We start from the raw sequence: 16888 nt of genomic DNA, 5'->3' as shown, positions 1-16888 counted from the left end.
CACCCCCACAGGTATAAATTGTATATTTCAACTTCAAATCTTTAAGCTATACCCACCTTTTCTTGAAAATGAGAGCACTAAACTCTTCACAGGTTGGCGTTACTAGCCCACACCAAACAGTGGAATAAGTCTGGTCCCCAATTTGATGGGGTTTGATCTCCAGGTCACTGTTACTCTGTATTCAACATAACATTTAGAGCATTCTTCTTTGGCCTCTAAACTAATGAATACATTCACTTTAAGTTATGCAGACAAGAAAATCCTCTGAAGGGCACCGTCATGTAAACATGTCTCAATCGCAAAGTTGGCGTTTTGTAGTTTCTGAAAACGGGTGGGGGGAAGATTTCAATTCAAAGAAACCCAAACCCAAATGCAGACTCTGCCACTCTGGTGGCCTTTGGGCAGGTTACTGAACTCTAAAATGGGATAGTGCACCTACCTCCAAGGACACCTGCAGCATTTATGACATCTTTGTACAGATTAGGAAAGTGTGTCCCTTCCTCCAGGCACAGGTGAGGTCCCAAGGTGCACGCTTATCTGGTACACACTAAATTTTTATGTCTGTCCCTCCACTTCTGCCACTATGCTTGTGTGAGCTCCTTGAGATTTGGCTCCTTTCCAACTTCATCTCACAAACAACTCTCCCCTGGGCTCACTTAGCTCTGGACATACTGCCCTCCTTCCAGTTCCTTGAACCAGTAAGCCCTTTCTTGCCTCAAGGTCTTTGCATATGCTGTTCTCTCTACCTGGAATGCTTTAAAGCAAATCTTGTAAACTGGTGTCTAGTGGGCCACTTCCAAGAGAGCAGATATATTGTTTGGCTTGCAAAACATTATCTAAAATTTTTTAAATAGCTGACGTGTAAAATTTGAGAGATTTCACATAAAATTACATTTCTACTTAAATATTTAAAGCATTATTCTTTGGATGCTTTTTTAAAAAAGCTGTTTGCTGGCTTATCTTGGAAAATCAAAATAGCACTGCTTTGAGGAGCTGCCGCCCTCTTTAGACCCGGCGGGAAGATTCCCCCACCAGGCCCAGTGTGCTCATTTGATCCTTCTGGGCATTTGCATTTGCCATCTTGATTTAAATTTAAAAAGCTAGGCTTCTCTTTTTTCAGGTGGCAACTTATATGCCAGTTCCTCACAGAGACTTTTTCCGACCTTCCTATCCCCGATTATCATCCTATTTTCCCCAGCTCAGTCCCTTGTTTCTTTCACAGCATTGATACAAATTTGCTGCTTTTATAGGTCAAAGATGGTTGAATATTAGCAATTTTACATGATTCAATCTAATACGATTCACAACTTTTAAATTATTCTGCATGTGTTTCATGACTTACCATAGAAAGTAAGTCCATTAATAAGGATCTAGTCTTCTTCACTATTATATTCTTAATGATTAGTAGGTACACAGTACCTGGAAGGTACTAGGCACTAAAATATTTGTATGAATAAATGCAAGGACTCCTCCTACCAAAATTTCCTTAGTAGCTCCAGAACATACACAAAACCCATTTTTACCTATCCTGAGGTACCTAGAAGTAGCCCAAGTTATAAGTGGACTTTCCTAACCCACAGCCCAAGGCAGTCCTACTATACCCTGCTCAACTCTAGAGCTGGCTTTAGGCCCAGACTTCCATCAGCCTCTGCTTACATAGCTGACACCCCTGGTTCTAGCACTGGAAATGACTCCTAAGGTATGATTTTTTTCCTGGAACCCCTGTGCAAACCAGCATTGAGACCACCATTGGACATCCACTGAGATGTTCCCTCAGCCCTAAAGGGAAGCTGGGGGAAAATTGTACGTGTTCCTGAGATAAATGCTGACAATTGCAATAACCTCTACATCCTTGGAGATGTTAGCAAGGGGTCTGCTGTTCCCCAGATCTTTGTATGTATCTCTTGTCTACTTGTCTGTCACACTATATCTTAACTCTTCGTTTCTTCCTCTAGACTATGAAAGTTTTTAAAAATTATTTATGAATCCTCAGGACCTAACTTCAAGTACTTAACAAGTGCTTAGTGAATGAAATTATTTGAATGGATTAAATCATTCAAATGCTACATGGTGCACCCCTAAAAGGTAAACATGCATACAGATTTTCACTTACTAGGTACAATTTCATGGACTGGAGCAGGGCTGTGGGGTGGGGTTCATGCCAGTGTCAGCTTCAGACATCTGGAGCTGACGGAGGACACTACGAGAAAGAGCACTTTCCTGTTCTGTGTTTGTGGAAAACACTTCCCAGAAGATACTATACAGTTAAGCTAAGCAAAAAACTAGTGTTAACTCCAAAGGAATTGCTCTCTTCAATGATTTTCTTACTGCCAAAGCCAGTGTACATTGAAACATTGTAACAGACCTGTTTCCTATGGCTTTGGTGGTCACCCAGGACGTTTAACTCTGCCCTGTTGTGTTTCTGCAGCTCTCTCCTGAACGTACTCTTCTTGCTTTGGCCAGCCCTTAAATGTTGGTGCTCACCAGGGCTCTGTACTAGCTGTTCTTTCCTTACACTTTCTCCTTGGGAACTCTTATGACGTTCCATCAGCATTCCAAACTTGTCCAAAAAAGCATCACAGGCACATCCACACCTGCTTCCCCTCATGATTCCCCAGTGTTTCATAGCACCACCTTCTGAATCTCAAAGTTTATACTTTCTCAGTACAAACAGGTAGTTCCAGCACGCTCCAAGTCTTTTTGTGCCTGAAGGTATTTACATACATAGCTCCCACTATCTGGATAGCCCTCCTATCTTTGCCCCTCACGCCCTCCCACCATTAAGAATAACTCATTCTTAAAGGCTTGGCTTAGGAGTCATCTCCTCCAGGAAGCCTTCCACCAAGACTAGATGCCTTCCTCTGAGCTTCCAGAATTCACCCACTTATTCATTTAACAAAAAATTTTGAGATCTATCATGCATCAGGCATTGCTCGAGGCACTGAGCACATTTCATTGCACAAAACAGCAAAATTCCTGCCCTCATGAAGCTTACATTCCAGTGGGAAAAGACAGATAATAAACAATACAAATAGGTAAAAAAATATTAAAATATATATATTAAAATATTAAAAATATATATAGTGTGTTGGATAGTAAGTGCTATAAAGAAAAATAATTAAGAGACATGGGTAGGGAATACTGGGGAAAGTGTAATTTTAAATAGGGTAGTAAGGGAAGGCCACATTGAGGTGACATTTAAGCAAAATCCTGGAAGTGGCAAGGAAGTGCATCATAAAAATACCTGGGGAGAAAAGGCATTCCAGGATGACGTAACAGGAACACTGGCTAGTTTAGAGAATAACAAGGAAGCCAGTTGACCTCAATTCAGTGAGAAAAGCGGAAATCAGCAGATGAGGTCTGAGAGTGACAAGGAATCAGATGATCTTGGGCTCTGAATGACCACTGAGAAGGATATAGCTTTTACTGAGATGGAAAAGGTCTGGAGAATTTTTGAGCATGACAGGATCTGACTTACCTTTTTAAGGCTACTGTCTTCATAGACTGTAGAATATCAAGAGAGGAATCCAGAAAATCCATCAGAAGGCTCTAGCAATAATACAAGCAATCCTGGTGTGTGGAACAGGGTGACAGCTGTGGAGGATGTATGAAATGGTCATTTTTTGAATATATTATATATTTTGAATGTTGGGCCAACAGGTTTGTGGTTGGAGCGGGTGTGGGTTATGAGAGAAAAAGAAGAATCACATTACAGTCAAGGTTTGGGCCAGATCCACTGAAAGGAGGGAAGACGAAGGGGAAGACTGAGACAGGAGCAAGTGGGCAGGGGGTGGGAGAAGACCTCAAGTTTGGTCTGACATAGCAAGTTTGAGATGCTTATTAGATATCAAAGTGGACATGTTAGGTAGATAGTTGGATATACACATCTGGAGTTCAAGGTAGAGGGTTTTGGCTGGAGATTTGAGTTTTTAGCATACAGATGGTATCTCAAGCAACAACACTGGAGGAGGACACTAAGGGAACCAAGTGTAGACGGGGCAGACCTGGGCCTTGGCACACTCCAACATTAACAGGTTGAGGAGAGAACATTACTTACTCATACACACACATTATTTACTTCGTCTACTGGGAGTAGACCATGAACTCTTTACTGCTCAGAACAAACCATGTCTATTTTATCTCTACATACTTAGCAGAGGGCCTGGCACACACTCAATAAACATATGCTGAGCAATACCATCTAAAGAGAATCACAAATAAAATTCTTAAAAGGCAAGAAGACATAAAAACTGGAATCCAAAGGACTGGAGTATAAATACCAATACCCACACTACTGACAGATGAACAAAAATATTATGAAAAACAAAATGACAGAAGTTAATAAACACCTTTAATATGCCAAGCTGTAAACAAAGTACTCCATGTATATTATTAGTCAATGCTCATAAAATCTATAGTGTTACTCCCATTTATCAGATGAGGAAACTGATGTTCAAAATGGCTGAGTGGCTTCCTAATGTCACACATCTAAGAAAGTGGCCAGGCCACAATTCAAACCCAGATGCAATTAACTCTACATCGTGCTGCTTCACATCTATTCCAAACACTCTAAATGCCAGTCAGACTGCCTGTGTATCTAATGTGCTCTGGACCAATAAAACCTGGATCTAAGTATCTACTGTAAAAAACAAAAACAATGGCTGAAAAAGCAAGAGAATCTGGGAAAGGATCCCTGAACCCTTAGAATGCGGATAACCATGGGCTATGAAGTCTGTAATTTCACTTGACAATTTCTGAGTGTGCCTGAAAACCTATGCAGAAACAGCAGGGATCAGAACTCAGTAGCACCAAGCAGCTGAAAGAGCAACAGAGGGATGGTGAACACTACAGACTGAGGACCTAGACTTTATGAGCCTCTCTGGTACATCAGCTTAGAATTTACTGTGAATCTCAGGGAACAGGGGAAGAGAGGGAGACTGCAAACCACTAATATCAGTGTTTCTTCTATCTGATTAACATGAAATATCATTAGCACTTTGAAACTAATTAGGCTATACCCCCCAAAATATTTGGTGCCCAAGAAAATCACTTAAGAACCAAAAGTTTATAGGTACAAGAGCAATATCTGATCTGAAAAGTGAGGTGTGAAATCAAAGGACATTTTCTTAAAGTCAGAAAGAAAGATCACATAATAGGATGAATTAAGTTGATCTACCTCCTTAAAAATCAAAGAAAACTTTGATATTCTTTGAAATAATTTTCCTGTTGCTTGGTGTCATGGTCGAGTGTTTTGCAATGATCTGAGCTTGTCATTTTCCATTTTAATAAAGGTAAGCAAATGAAAACTCCACACTGAGGAAATGGTGGTACTCAAAGGAAATTAAAAACCAAAAAGCTACCAAAGTACCTTTAGAAAGGTACTGACTTTCTTCTTTTTTAAAAATAGCATTTTCTGATTATAAAATTTGAAGAAGTCAGAGAATTTTTATATACTGGCAGATCTTTTACACTTGAGCCCTCAAAAGTGAAACATTAAAGCCATTATAGCTATGTCACCTTTTAAACCTGAAATACAGAAATCCAATTTATGAAAAGGAAAAGTGCCCACTTTTCTTATAAAAGTGTTTCAATAAGCACATACTACTATTTAAATTTTTAAAATGTAAAAAGTGCACCTACATCATTTAAGTAAAAACTTCCTAACACAATATCTTAAACAGGATAAAACAAAAGCAGTGTTTGTTCAACAATACATGGCAGTATTGTATATAAAGCAAAGTAAAAATATAAATGTTCATCAGAAGTTAAGGGGCATCCACATAATTAAATACTGTGGTATTTTTGTACTTATATATAACGATTTCCAAAATACACCATTCAGTGCAAGAAGCACAACACTGTGTATACAGAATGCTATACCTTATGTAAACAACAATAAGTATACAACATATGCATGCTTCTACATGTACAGGTAATTTCCAGGAGGCACAAGGTGAAAAAAATAGTTACCATTGGGGAGAGCTGCAGGGCTAGAGGACAAAGCAAGGAGGCTTACTTTTTTGTGTTACCCTATTTTTATCTATTGAATTTTGTTTCATGTTCACTTATATATTTGTTAATTTTAATGATTTAACCAAGTTTTTAAAAAAATTACACTTCAGTCATAAAGTAGCTAAGTATGACCTAAAGCACCTTTAGTATTTGGCAACTTCAACACATAACATGATAATACTGGAAGCCAATGAAAAATATGCTTTTCTTAAAATAGCTATAATACCTAATTTCTAGTTTTTTAAAAACAATTTTCTTTATGCATAGCTGAAAGTTGTTTTTTTAATAAAAAAAGGAGGGACTCTGGCAATAATAGTTATTTTAATGCTTAAAATAATCTCCAAAGAAAATAACCAGGTACTTCCCTGGTGGCGCAGTTGGATAAGACTCCACGCTCCCCATGCAGGGGGCCCGGGTTTGATCCCTGGTCAGGGAACTAGATACCGCATGCATGCTGCAGCTAAGAGTTTGCATGCCACAACTAAGGAGCTGGCAAGCTGCAACTAAGGAGCCATGGAGCCACAACTAAGGAGTCCGTCTGCCACAACTAAGACCCGGTGCAACCAAATAAATAAATAAATAAATATTTAAAAAAGAAAGAAAGAAAATAACCAAAGGGGAAAAGAACAATCCTTAAATATCCCAGTTTTCTGAAGCTCTGCTATGATACAAACTATTGCTATATACATTTACAAAAATCAACACAGACAATTAACCAGCGTCTGAGAAGGAAATTCTACCTGTACTGTTTGAGGTAATGGGTATCCTGATATTTACTTAAAGTAAAAAAATAATTTATAGTAAAAACATGGTAAACTTAGTGGCAAGTTAAATAAGTAATTAACAAAAGGGTTATAAGAAAACTTTAATATTAAATTACATTTCAATACTGGCTATTCTAATATAAACCATTATTGTTAAGGTTGCTTACATTCAATAAATTCTATTATAAGAAAACCAGACACGTTGATATTAAAGAAAATGCAATTCTTTAGTGGCAGAGAACCAAGTTAACATTAGCTAGCCTACCTAGTGATTAATTTATAACTTTGATGCTCCCCAGCAGCTGTAATTTTATAAATGAAGAATATATTTCCCGGCCTCATTAATCAAGTCAATATCATGCTTCTTTGTATGCTAATTAGCACCTACTAATAACCTCTCATTTTAACTCCTGAACATTTTATCTCAATTTTTCTTTTGGTTTTCACTACTTTTACTTTCTGTACCTTAATTTGAGTCCACGTCCCAAGTCCCTAACTACAATTTCCTTGACCCAGTCACAGGGTCACATCTATCTCCCATAACTCTACCAGTGCTTTGCATAAATAGCAACTGCTCTGTAAATCACTGGAAGAAGGACTGCATCTATGAATGCATATGTATGTAGGTATTAATCTTATTACTTTATGGGAAAAAATCCATAAATTCTTGTAATGCCTAAGAACTAAGGCATAATTGCTCAAAAATAAGGTAGTGGAGAACACTTTCCTACCTGTATACATCACATCAGTAATCTAGAAGACATATTGGTTTCCAGTCTTCCTAATGCTTGAGAATATTCCTAAAACATTAATGCCAATAATCTCCTCTAAAGATAAAACTATTTCTCCAATTGATATATTTTCTATACATTTTGATTCAAAGCCTTTGATATAGCCTATGTCCCCCCAATTCATTATAAACATTCTTAAAACATCAGCTTATACTGAAATGTAATGTGGCCCAGCACATTAAACTAGATTATAAATTATTCAGATGGTTAGGTTCTGGCTTCTAATTTCATGTTTTATACTGTTTGATACTCTAATTTTTACAAAATGGAGGTATTCTCTTAAGGTATTTTAAGAACACATATAAACTGTTAAATAGTAGTGATGTAATTTGATTTTGACCCTACCAACAAAAACATTTTTCATAGTTATAATCAAGTACCTTTTAAAGATTTTAATATTTCTTGAAAAAAATGATAGTTTAATCAATGTAAAAGTTCTAAGAAACTAAAATGTGCTATCATGCAGTACATTTGCAAACATTAATTAAAGAATTTAAAAGAAAGTAAACAGATGTTTGATTATGATTTCCTTTTGCATACTCTGATTTTGTCTTTTGATAGAAAGTACTTTTAAAACACACAAATTAAGAAGTTGCAAAATTCTACATTTAATCTACATACCAATGATAAACCACCATATTTTAAAGTTAGTGGGGAGGAAAACCATTCACCTGTAACTTAGATGACCAAATTGCTTGAGGAAAACAGGCAAAATAAGCAAAAATAAGGGGAAAAAAAAACCTAACATATCATTTGGGCATAAGCACATGAATCAAATCTAGCAAGAAAGTTAAGTTGATGAGCATAATCAAATGATTCTCAACTTTAAAAAACCTACAGAAATTTCCAAAGTAATTTGTTCAAAGCTGTCACAGCCAGTGAATAGTTAATTGTGTGTATATATTCTGAGATAATCTTCATTGAGTTGTGTTCTGATGAATATAACACCCCTTCATAATGATCTGAAAGAACTTTTTTTCCCTAACCCCTTAAAACCTATTTCAAAAAACCCTTCAAGTTTCTTCCAGTCACTACATTATTAGAATCATCTGAGAGCAAAAGGATGTTGATAGAACTGTTGTAAGCACACTCTGCAGTAATAGTTTTTCAACTATAAACAAGTATTAATAATTCAAAAGTACATGGATATTAACATTTGGTCATTACATTTTAGTGACACAATGAATCTGGAATCTAAATGTCTGTATCTGATTCCAGAGAAATGCTCTGAAACAGACAATCTAATTCAGAACTATGAAACTGCTTATAAAACTAGAGCACAATAGAGTACAACGACCTGCAATTAGAACTCAGAATCAAATCCATTTGTTCTTGGGTGTCTTTAATTTCTAGTTCTCTTTTTGTGCCACTAAAGAACGCATCCTTAAAAGGTCACGGATAAAACAGAGGTCTTAACTGTCCTCAAAAGAGGTCATTTGGAAAATAAGCAGAAGGAAAAACATTACTACATATAGTGAACATGAGAGCAAAATACATCTACATATTTCCTTTACTCAGAAGGTAGTAATATCATTCCCATGACCACAGATTTTCTTCAGGCTAATTACATTATAGCACTTTCTAGTATACTTTACATAGCAGCATGAATTTTCCTTTGGAGCAAAGTTTAGCTATTATTCCCTTTTGTAACTGCATTCCCAAAGGCACCAGATGTCTTCAAATCAAACTAAACCACCTCAGCAGAGGATTAAAGACTCCATAAATTCCTGACCCAATCTACTCTAGCTTTATCATCCTGCAGTCGATACACAGGAAATTACATTTTCTATTGTAGTCAAGACAGTGTACTTTTCATCTCTCTAGACTTCGACCATTGTACATAATCTCTCTTCTGTCTCTTTAAAAAACACAAGACTAAAAGCACAGGCATCAAAAGAAAAACAGAAAAATTAAACTTCATCAAAATTAAAAACTTGTGCATCAAAAGATACTATCAATAGAATAAAAAGGCAACTCACAGAATGGAAGAATGTTTGCAACTCACGTATCTGATAAGGGACTAACATCCATAACATACAAAGAACTCCTACAATTCAACAAAAAACAATTTAAAAATGGTCAAAACATGAATATACACTTCAGCAAATAAGATACAAATGGTGAATAAGCATATGAAAAGATGTTCAACATAAGAGAGAAATGCATCATAGGGAAATGCAAATCAAAACCAAAATGAGACACCAGTTCACCCACTTGGATGGCTATTATCAAAAACAAACAATAAAGGGACTTCCCTGGTGGTCCAGTGGTTACGACTCAGCCACTGCTGTGGCCTGGGTTCAATCACTGGTCGGGGAACTAAGATCCCACAAGTGGCACAGCCAAAAAACAAACAAACAAACAAACAAGCAAACAAAAAATAAAAATTGTTGGTGAGGATGTGGAGAAATTGGCACCCTTATGCATTGCTGGTGGGAATAATGCAGTTGCTGAGAAAGACAGTATTGACAGTTCCTCAGAAAATTAAACACAGAATTACCATATGATTCAGCAATTCCATTTCTGGGTATATACTGAAGAACTGAAAGCAGTAACTCGAACAGATACTTGTACACCAATGTACATAATAGCAGCATTGTTCACAATAGTCAAAATGTGGAAATAATCCAAATGGCCATTAACCAATGAATGGATAAAGAAAATACGGTATATACATACAACTGAATATTATTTAGCCTTAAAAAAAAAAAAACAACTCTGATACATCCTATAATGTGGCTGAACCTGAAAAACATTATGTTACGTGAAATAAGTTTGACACAAAAGGACAAATATAGGAGTCAGTCCACTTATGTGAGGTACCTTGAATTGTCAAATTCAAAGGCACAGAAATTAGGATAGTGGTCACGAGAGACTGGGAAGAGGGAGGAATGGGGAATTAGTATTTAATGGGTACAGAGAATCTGTTTGGGATGATGAAATGTTCTGGAGATGGATAGTGGTGATGGTTGCACAACAATGTGAATATACTTAATGTCACTGAACACTTGAAAATGGCTAAAATGGTAAATCTTACATATATTTTAACACAATACAGTAATGAAGATTCAACTGAAATCTCCCAACTCCACTGAACTTCACAGTACTTGATACAGATTACTAATTACTATATACTGACTGGTTTGTCAATTGGGTATAAAATGAGTCTTTCTATAAAGTTAGAAAAACTTCTAAATTAGGCACTTTATTTTTTGGGATATCTTTAAATACTGATCAGTGTTTAAAATTTGACCTATAAAATGAAAATTAAGCAATTTATCAGAGAACAAGCATACTTGAGAAACTGCTGTGTATTCTTATTCTCTACCAGTTGCTTATTTTCCTCTATTGCTCTTTATGTTGTAGTAGTCTCCTTCATGACACAGTGTATCATTTTATCCAAATCAGCTAAAATTTAAAAGCAAATAATTACATAAATGGAATGATGGCATATAAGACTCAAACGCTAGATCTGAATAACAAAGACTTTTCAGTATAAACAAAAGGAAAGGGAGGGAGAAGGTAGTACTGCTTTAAGAGTCTAAGACATACTTGCATTTCTAGGTCTAAAACAAAGGGAAAACATTTTAATTTAACTTGCAAAAAGTTAAGAACTATCACGCATACATTGTAACACAGCACAAGAAGAATTTGATATAACAAATCCACATTTTATCAAAAGGAATTTTTCCAAGGATTATTACATAAATCTCAGAAATTCTGATCCCATGTTACCAAGATGTACATTTAGCTATATAGACTTATTAAAGATAAACTAAAACCAGTAAACTACTTTTAGGAGCAAACTAACTGACATGCATAATTACCAAAGTGAACCTAAATTTTAAAAATGTTCATTAAATATAAGTGAATAATTAAAACAGAGTAATAAATTACAAGGATGGAAGCAACTGACTAGATACAAGCACAGAGGAATCTGGGCATACAAATAACATGAGTCAACAAAATGTGTTGCCATCTTAAAAGAAATCTAGTATTGTAACAGATTATTGCAAATGATCCAAGAAATAAGATAAATATTTGAAGTTTCACTTTTTAAGATAGTCCAAAACAAAGGGTCACTGTCATTCTAATCTTGCTTCTATATCCTAGAATATAGAACATACTTAATAAAAGTGTATTGGCTAAATGACGGTCATTAAATAAGAACCTGGAACCATTAGTAGCTAGGGAACTCAAGCCAAATATAAACCTGAATTTAAAAGATGTGCCATGGGGTAATTAATTATCTTAGTCACAATCATTAACCTTAAAATTCTGTGAGGAATAATGATGGATAGATACTTCAACTCCTAAAGCAGCATATGTAACCTCAAATCAGAAAACTCTTGTTATCACAGTTTAAGAGAGGTTGAAGTATTGAGGCAACAAAGCAAAAAGTCATCATCTTTCCAGAGGGAAAACGGCAGCTCTTAAAATCACTAAAGATAGAGATATTAAGAAATAGGTCCAGGAGGGCAGACAGCAGAAGCAAGAAGAACTACAATCCTGCAGCCTGTGGAACAAAAACCATATTCACAGAAAGATAGACAAGATGAAAAGGCAGAGGGCTATGTACCAGATGAAGGAACAAGATAAAACCCCAGAAAAACAACTAAATGAAGCGGAGATAGGCAACCTTCCAGAAAAATAATTCAAAATAATAATAGTGAAGATGATCCAGGAAGAAGAATGGAGGCAAAGATTGAGAAGATGCAAGAAATATTTAACAAAGACCTAGAAGAATTAAAGAACAAACAGAGGTGAACAACACAAAAACTGAAATGAAAACTACACTAGAAGGAATCAATAGCAGAATAACTGAGGCAGAAGAACAGATAAGTGACCTGGAAGACAGAATGGTGGAATTCACTGCTGTGGAACAGAATAAAGAAAAAAGAATGAAAAAAAAAAAAATGAAGACAGTCTAGGAGACCTCTGGGACAACATTAAACACAACAACATTCACATTATAGGGGTCCCAGAAGAAGAGAGAGAGAAATGACCTGAGAAAATATTTGAAGAGATTACAGTTGAAAACTTCCCTAACATGGGAAATGAAATAACCACCCAAGTTCAGGAAGCAGTGAGTCCCATACAGGATAAACCCAAGGAGAAACACGCTGAGACACATAGTAATCAAACTGTCAAAAATTAAAGACAAATTATTGAAAGCAGCAAGGGAAAAACGACAAATAACATACAAAGGAACTCCCATAAGGTTAACAGCTGATGTCTCACCAGAAACTCTACAAGCCAGAAGGGAGTGGCATGATATACTTAAAGTGATGAAAGGGAAGAACCTACAACCAAGATTACTCTACCCAGGAAGGATCTCATTCAGATTTGATGGAGAAATCTAAAGCTTTACAGACAAGCAAAAGCTAAGAGAATTCAGCACCACCAAACCAGCTCTACAACAAATGCTAAAGGAACTTCTCTAAGTGGGAAACACAAGAGAAGAAAAGGACTTACAAAAACAAACCCAAGGGCTTCCCTGGTGGCGCAGTGGTTGAGAGTCCGCCTGCCGATGCAGGGGACACGGGTTCGTGCCCTGGTCCGGGAAGATCCCACATGCCGCGGAGCGGCTGGGCCCGTGGGCCATGGCCGCTGGGCCTGTGCATCCGGAGCCTGTGCCCCGCGACGGGAGAGGCCACAGCAGTGAGAGGCCCGCATACTGCAAAAAAAAAAAAAAAACAAAAAAACCCAAAACAATTAAGAAAATGGTCATAGGAACATACATATCGATAATTACCTTAAACGTGAATGGATTAAATGCTCCAACCAAAAGACACAGCCTTACTGAATGGATACAAAAACAAGACCCATATATATACTGTCTACAAGAGACCCAAAACAGACTGAAAGTGAGGGGATGGAAAAAGATATTCCATGCAAATGGAAAGCAAAAGAAAGCTGGAGTAGCAGTACTCATATCAGATAAAATAGACTTTAAAATAAAGAATGTTACAAGAGACAAGGAAGGACACTACACAATGATCAAGGGATCAATCCAAGAAGACATAACAATTACAAATATATATGCACCCAACACAGGAGCACCTCAATACAAAGGCAACTGCTAACAGCTCTAAAAGAGGAAATCGACAGTAACATAGTAATAGTGGGGGACTTTAACACCTCACTTACAACAATGGACAGATCATCCAAAATGAAAATAAATAAGGAAACAGAAGCTTTAAATGACACAATAGACAAGACAGATTTAACTGATATTTATAGGACATTCCATCCCAAAACAGATTACACTTTTTCTCAAGTGCGCAAGGAACATTCTCCAAGATCGATCACATCTTGCGTCACAAATCAAGCCTCAGTAAATTTAAGAATTTTGAAATCTTATCAAGCATGTTACTAACTACAACTCTATGAGATTAGAAATCAATTACACGGAAAAAAACGTAAAAAACGTAAAAAACTCAAACACATGGAGGCTAAACAATATGTTACTAAATAACCAAGAGATCACAGAAGAAATCAAAGAGGAAATCAAAAAATACCTAGAGACAAATGACAATGAAAACACGACGATCCAAAACCTATAGAATGCAGCAAAAGAGGGAAGTTTATAGCTATACAAGCCTACCTCAAGAAATAAGGAAAATCTCAAATGAACAATCTAACATTACACCTAAAGGAACTAGAGAAAGAACAAACAAAACCCAAAGTTAGCAGAAAGAAAGAAGTCATAAAGATCAGAGCAGAAATAAATCAAATAGAAACAAAGAAAACAACAGCAAAGATCAATAAAACTAAAAGCTGGTTCTTTGAGAAGATAAACAAAATTGATAAACCCTTAGCCAGACTCATCAAGAAAGAGGGAGAGGACTCAAATCAATAAAATTAGAAATGAAAAAGAAGTTACAACAGACACTGCAGAAATACAAAGCATCCTAAGAGACTACCACAAGCAACTCTATGCCAATAAAATGGACAACCTGGAAGAAATGGACAAATTCGTAGAAACGTATAACCTTACAAGACTGAACCAGGAAGAAACAGAAAATATGAACAGACCAATCACAAGTAATGAAATTGAAACTGTGATTAAAAATCTTCCAACAAACAAAAGTCCAGGACCAGATGGCTTCACAGGTGAATTCTATCAAACATTTAGAGAAGAGCTAACACCCATCCTTCTCAAACTCTTCCAAAAAATTGCAGAGGAGGGAACACTCCCAAACTCGTTCTATGAGGCCACCATCACCCTGATCCCAAAACCAGACAAAGATACTACAAAAAAAGAAAACTACAGACCAATATCACTGATGAATATAGTTGCAAAAATCCTCAACAAAATACTAGCAAGCAGAATCCAACAACACACTAAAAGGATCATACACAATGATCAAGTGGGATTTATCCCAGGTATACAAGGAGTCTTCAATATATGCAAATCAATCAATGTGATACACCATATTAACAAACTGAAGAAGAAAAAACATATGATCATCTCAATAGATGCAGAAAAAGCTTTTGACAAAATTCAACACCCATTTATGATAAAAACTCTCCAGAAAGTGAGCATAGAGGGAACCTACCTCAACATAATAAAGGCCAATACGACAAACCCACAGCAAACATTCTCAATGGTGAAAAACAGAAAGCATTTCCTCTAAGATCAGGAACACGACAAGGATGTCCACTCTCACCACTCTTATTCAACATAGTTTTGGAAGTCCTAGCCACAGAAATCAGAGAAGAAAAAGAAATAAAAGGAATACAAATTGGAAAAAAAGAAGTAAAGCTGTCTCTGTTTGCAGATGACATGATACTATACTTAGAGAATCCTAAAGATGCCACCAGAAAACTACTAGAGCTAATCAATGAATTTGGTAAAGTTGCAGGATACAGAATTAATGCTCAGAAATCTCTTGCACTCCTATACACTAATGATGAAAAATCTGAAAGAGAAATTAAGGAGATACTCCCATTTACCACTGCAACAAAAAGAATAAAATACCTAGGAATAAACCTACCTAGGGAGACAAAAGACCTGTATGCAGAAAACTATAAGACACTGATGAAAGAAATTAAAGACAATACCAACAGATGGAGAGATATACCATGTTCTTGGACTGGAAGAATCAATATTGTGAAAATGACTATACCACCCAAAGCAATCCCCAGATTCAATGCAATCCCTATAATATTACCAATGGCATTTTTTACGGAACTAGAACCAAAAATCTTAAAATTTGTACGGAGACACAAAAGACCCCGAATAGCCAAAGCAGTCTTGAGGGAAAAAAGCGGAGCTGGAAGAATCAGACTCTCTGACTACAGACTATACTACAAAGCTACAGTAATCAAGACAATATGGTACTGGCACAAAAACAGAAACACAGATCAATGGAACAAGATGGAAAGCCCAGAGATAAACCCACACACCTATGGTCAACTAGTCTATGACAACGGAGGCAAGGATATACAGTGGAGAACAGACAGTCCCTTCAATAAGTGGTGCTGGGAAAACTGGACAGCTACATGTAAAAGAATGAAATTAGAACACGCCCTAACACCATACACAAAAATAAACTCAAAATGGATTAGAGACCTAAATTAAGACCGGACACTATACAACTCTTAGAGGAAAACATAGGAAGAACACTCTCTGACATAAATCACAGCAAGATCTTTTTTGATCCACCTCCTAGAGTAATGGAAATTAAAAAAAAAAGCAAATGGGACCTAATAAAACTTCAAAGCTCTTGCACAGCAAAGGAAACCATTAACAAGACGAAAAGACAACCCTCAGAATGGGAGAAAATATTTGCAAATGAATCAACAGACAAAAGATTATCCTCCAAGATATATAAACAGCTCATGTAGCTCAATATTAAAAAAACAAGCAACCCAATCAAAAAATGGGCAGAAGACCTAAATAGACATTTCTCCAAAGAAAAGAAAGAGATGGCCAAGAAGCACATGAAAAGCTGCTCAACATCACTACTTATTAGAGAAATGCAAGTCAAAACTACAATGAGGTATCACCTCACACCAGTTAGAATGGGCATCATCAGAAAATCTACAAACAACAAATGCTGGAGAGGGTGTGGAGAAATGGGAACCCTCTTGCACTGTTGGTGGGAATGTAAATTGATATAGCCACTACGGAGAACAGTATGGAGGTTCCTTAAAAAACTAAAAATAGGATTACTATATGATCCAGCAATCCCACTACTGGGCATATACCCAGAGAAAACCATAATTCAAAAAGACACATGCACCCCAATGTTCACTGCAGCACTATTTACAATAGCCAGGTCATGGAAGCAACCTAAATGCCCAGCGACAGAT

The 16888-nt window shown here is 36.5% G+C and overlaps 1 protein-coding gene across 4 annotated transcripts in view; it reads right to left on the bottom strand.

Moving 5' to 3' along the window:
• Positions 1–16888, bottom strand: part of RDX (radixin) — a 102670-nt gene that overhangs the window by 8148 nt on the left and 77634 nt on the right. For 2 of the 4 annotated variants that reach the window (XM_060017988.1, XM_060017989.1), the window contains exon 15: positions 13043–13244. The exons of the other annotated variants lie outside the window; for them this stretch is intronic. In XM_060017988.1, the coding sequence (XP_059873971.1) occupies positions 13043–13244 (202 nt within the window). The remainder of the gene's footprint in view (positions 1–13042; positions 13245–16888) is intronic. 4 annotated transcript variants of the gene reach the window in all.

This window comes from Delphinus delphis, chromosome 8, assembly GCF_949987515.2.
Source record: "Delphinus delphis chromosome 8, mDelDel1.2, whole genome shotgun sequence".
Classification (NCBI taxonomy): Eukaryota; Metazoa; Chordata; class Mammalia; order Artiodactyla; family Delphinidae; genus Delphinus; species Delphinus delphis.
This window is presented reverse-complemented; position numbering and strand designations above follow the sequence as displayed.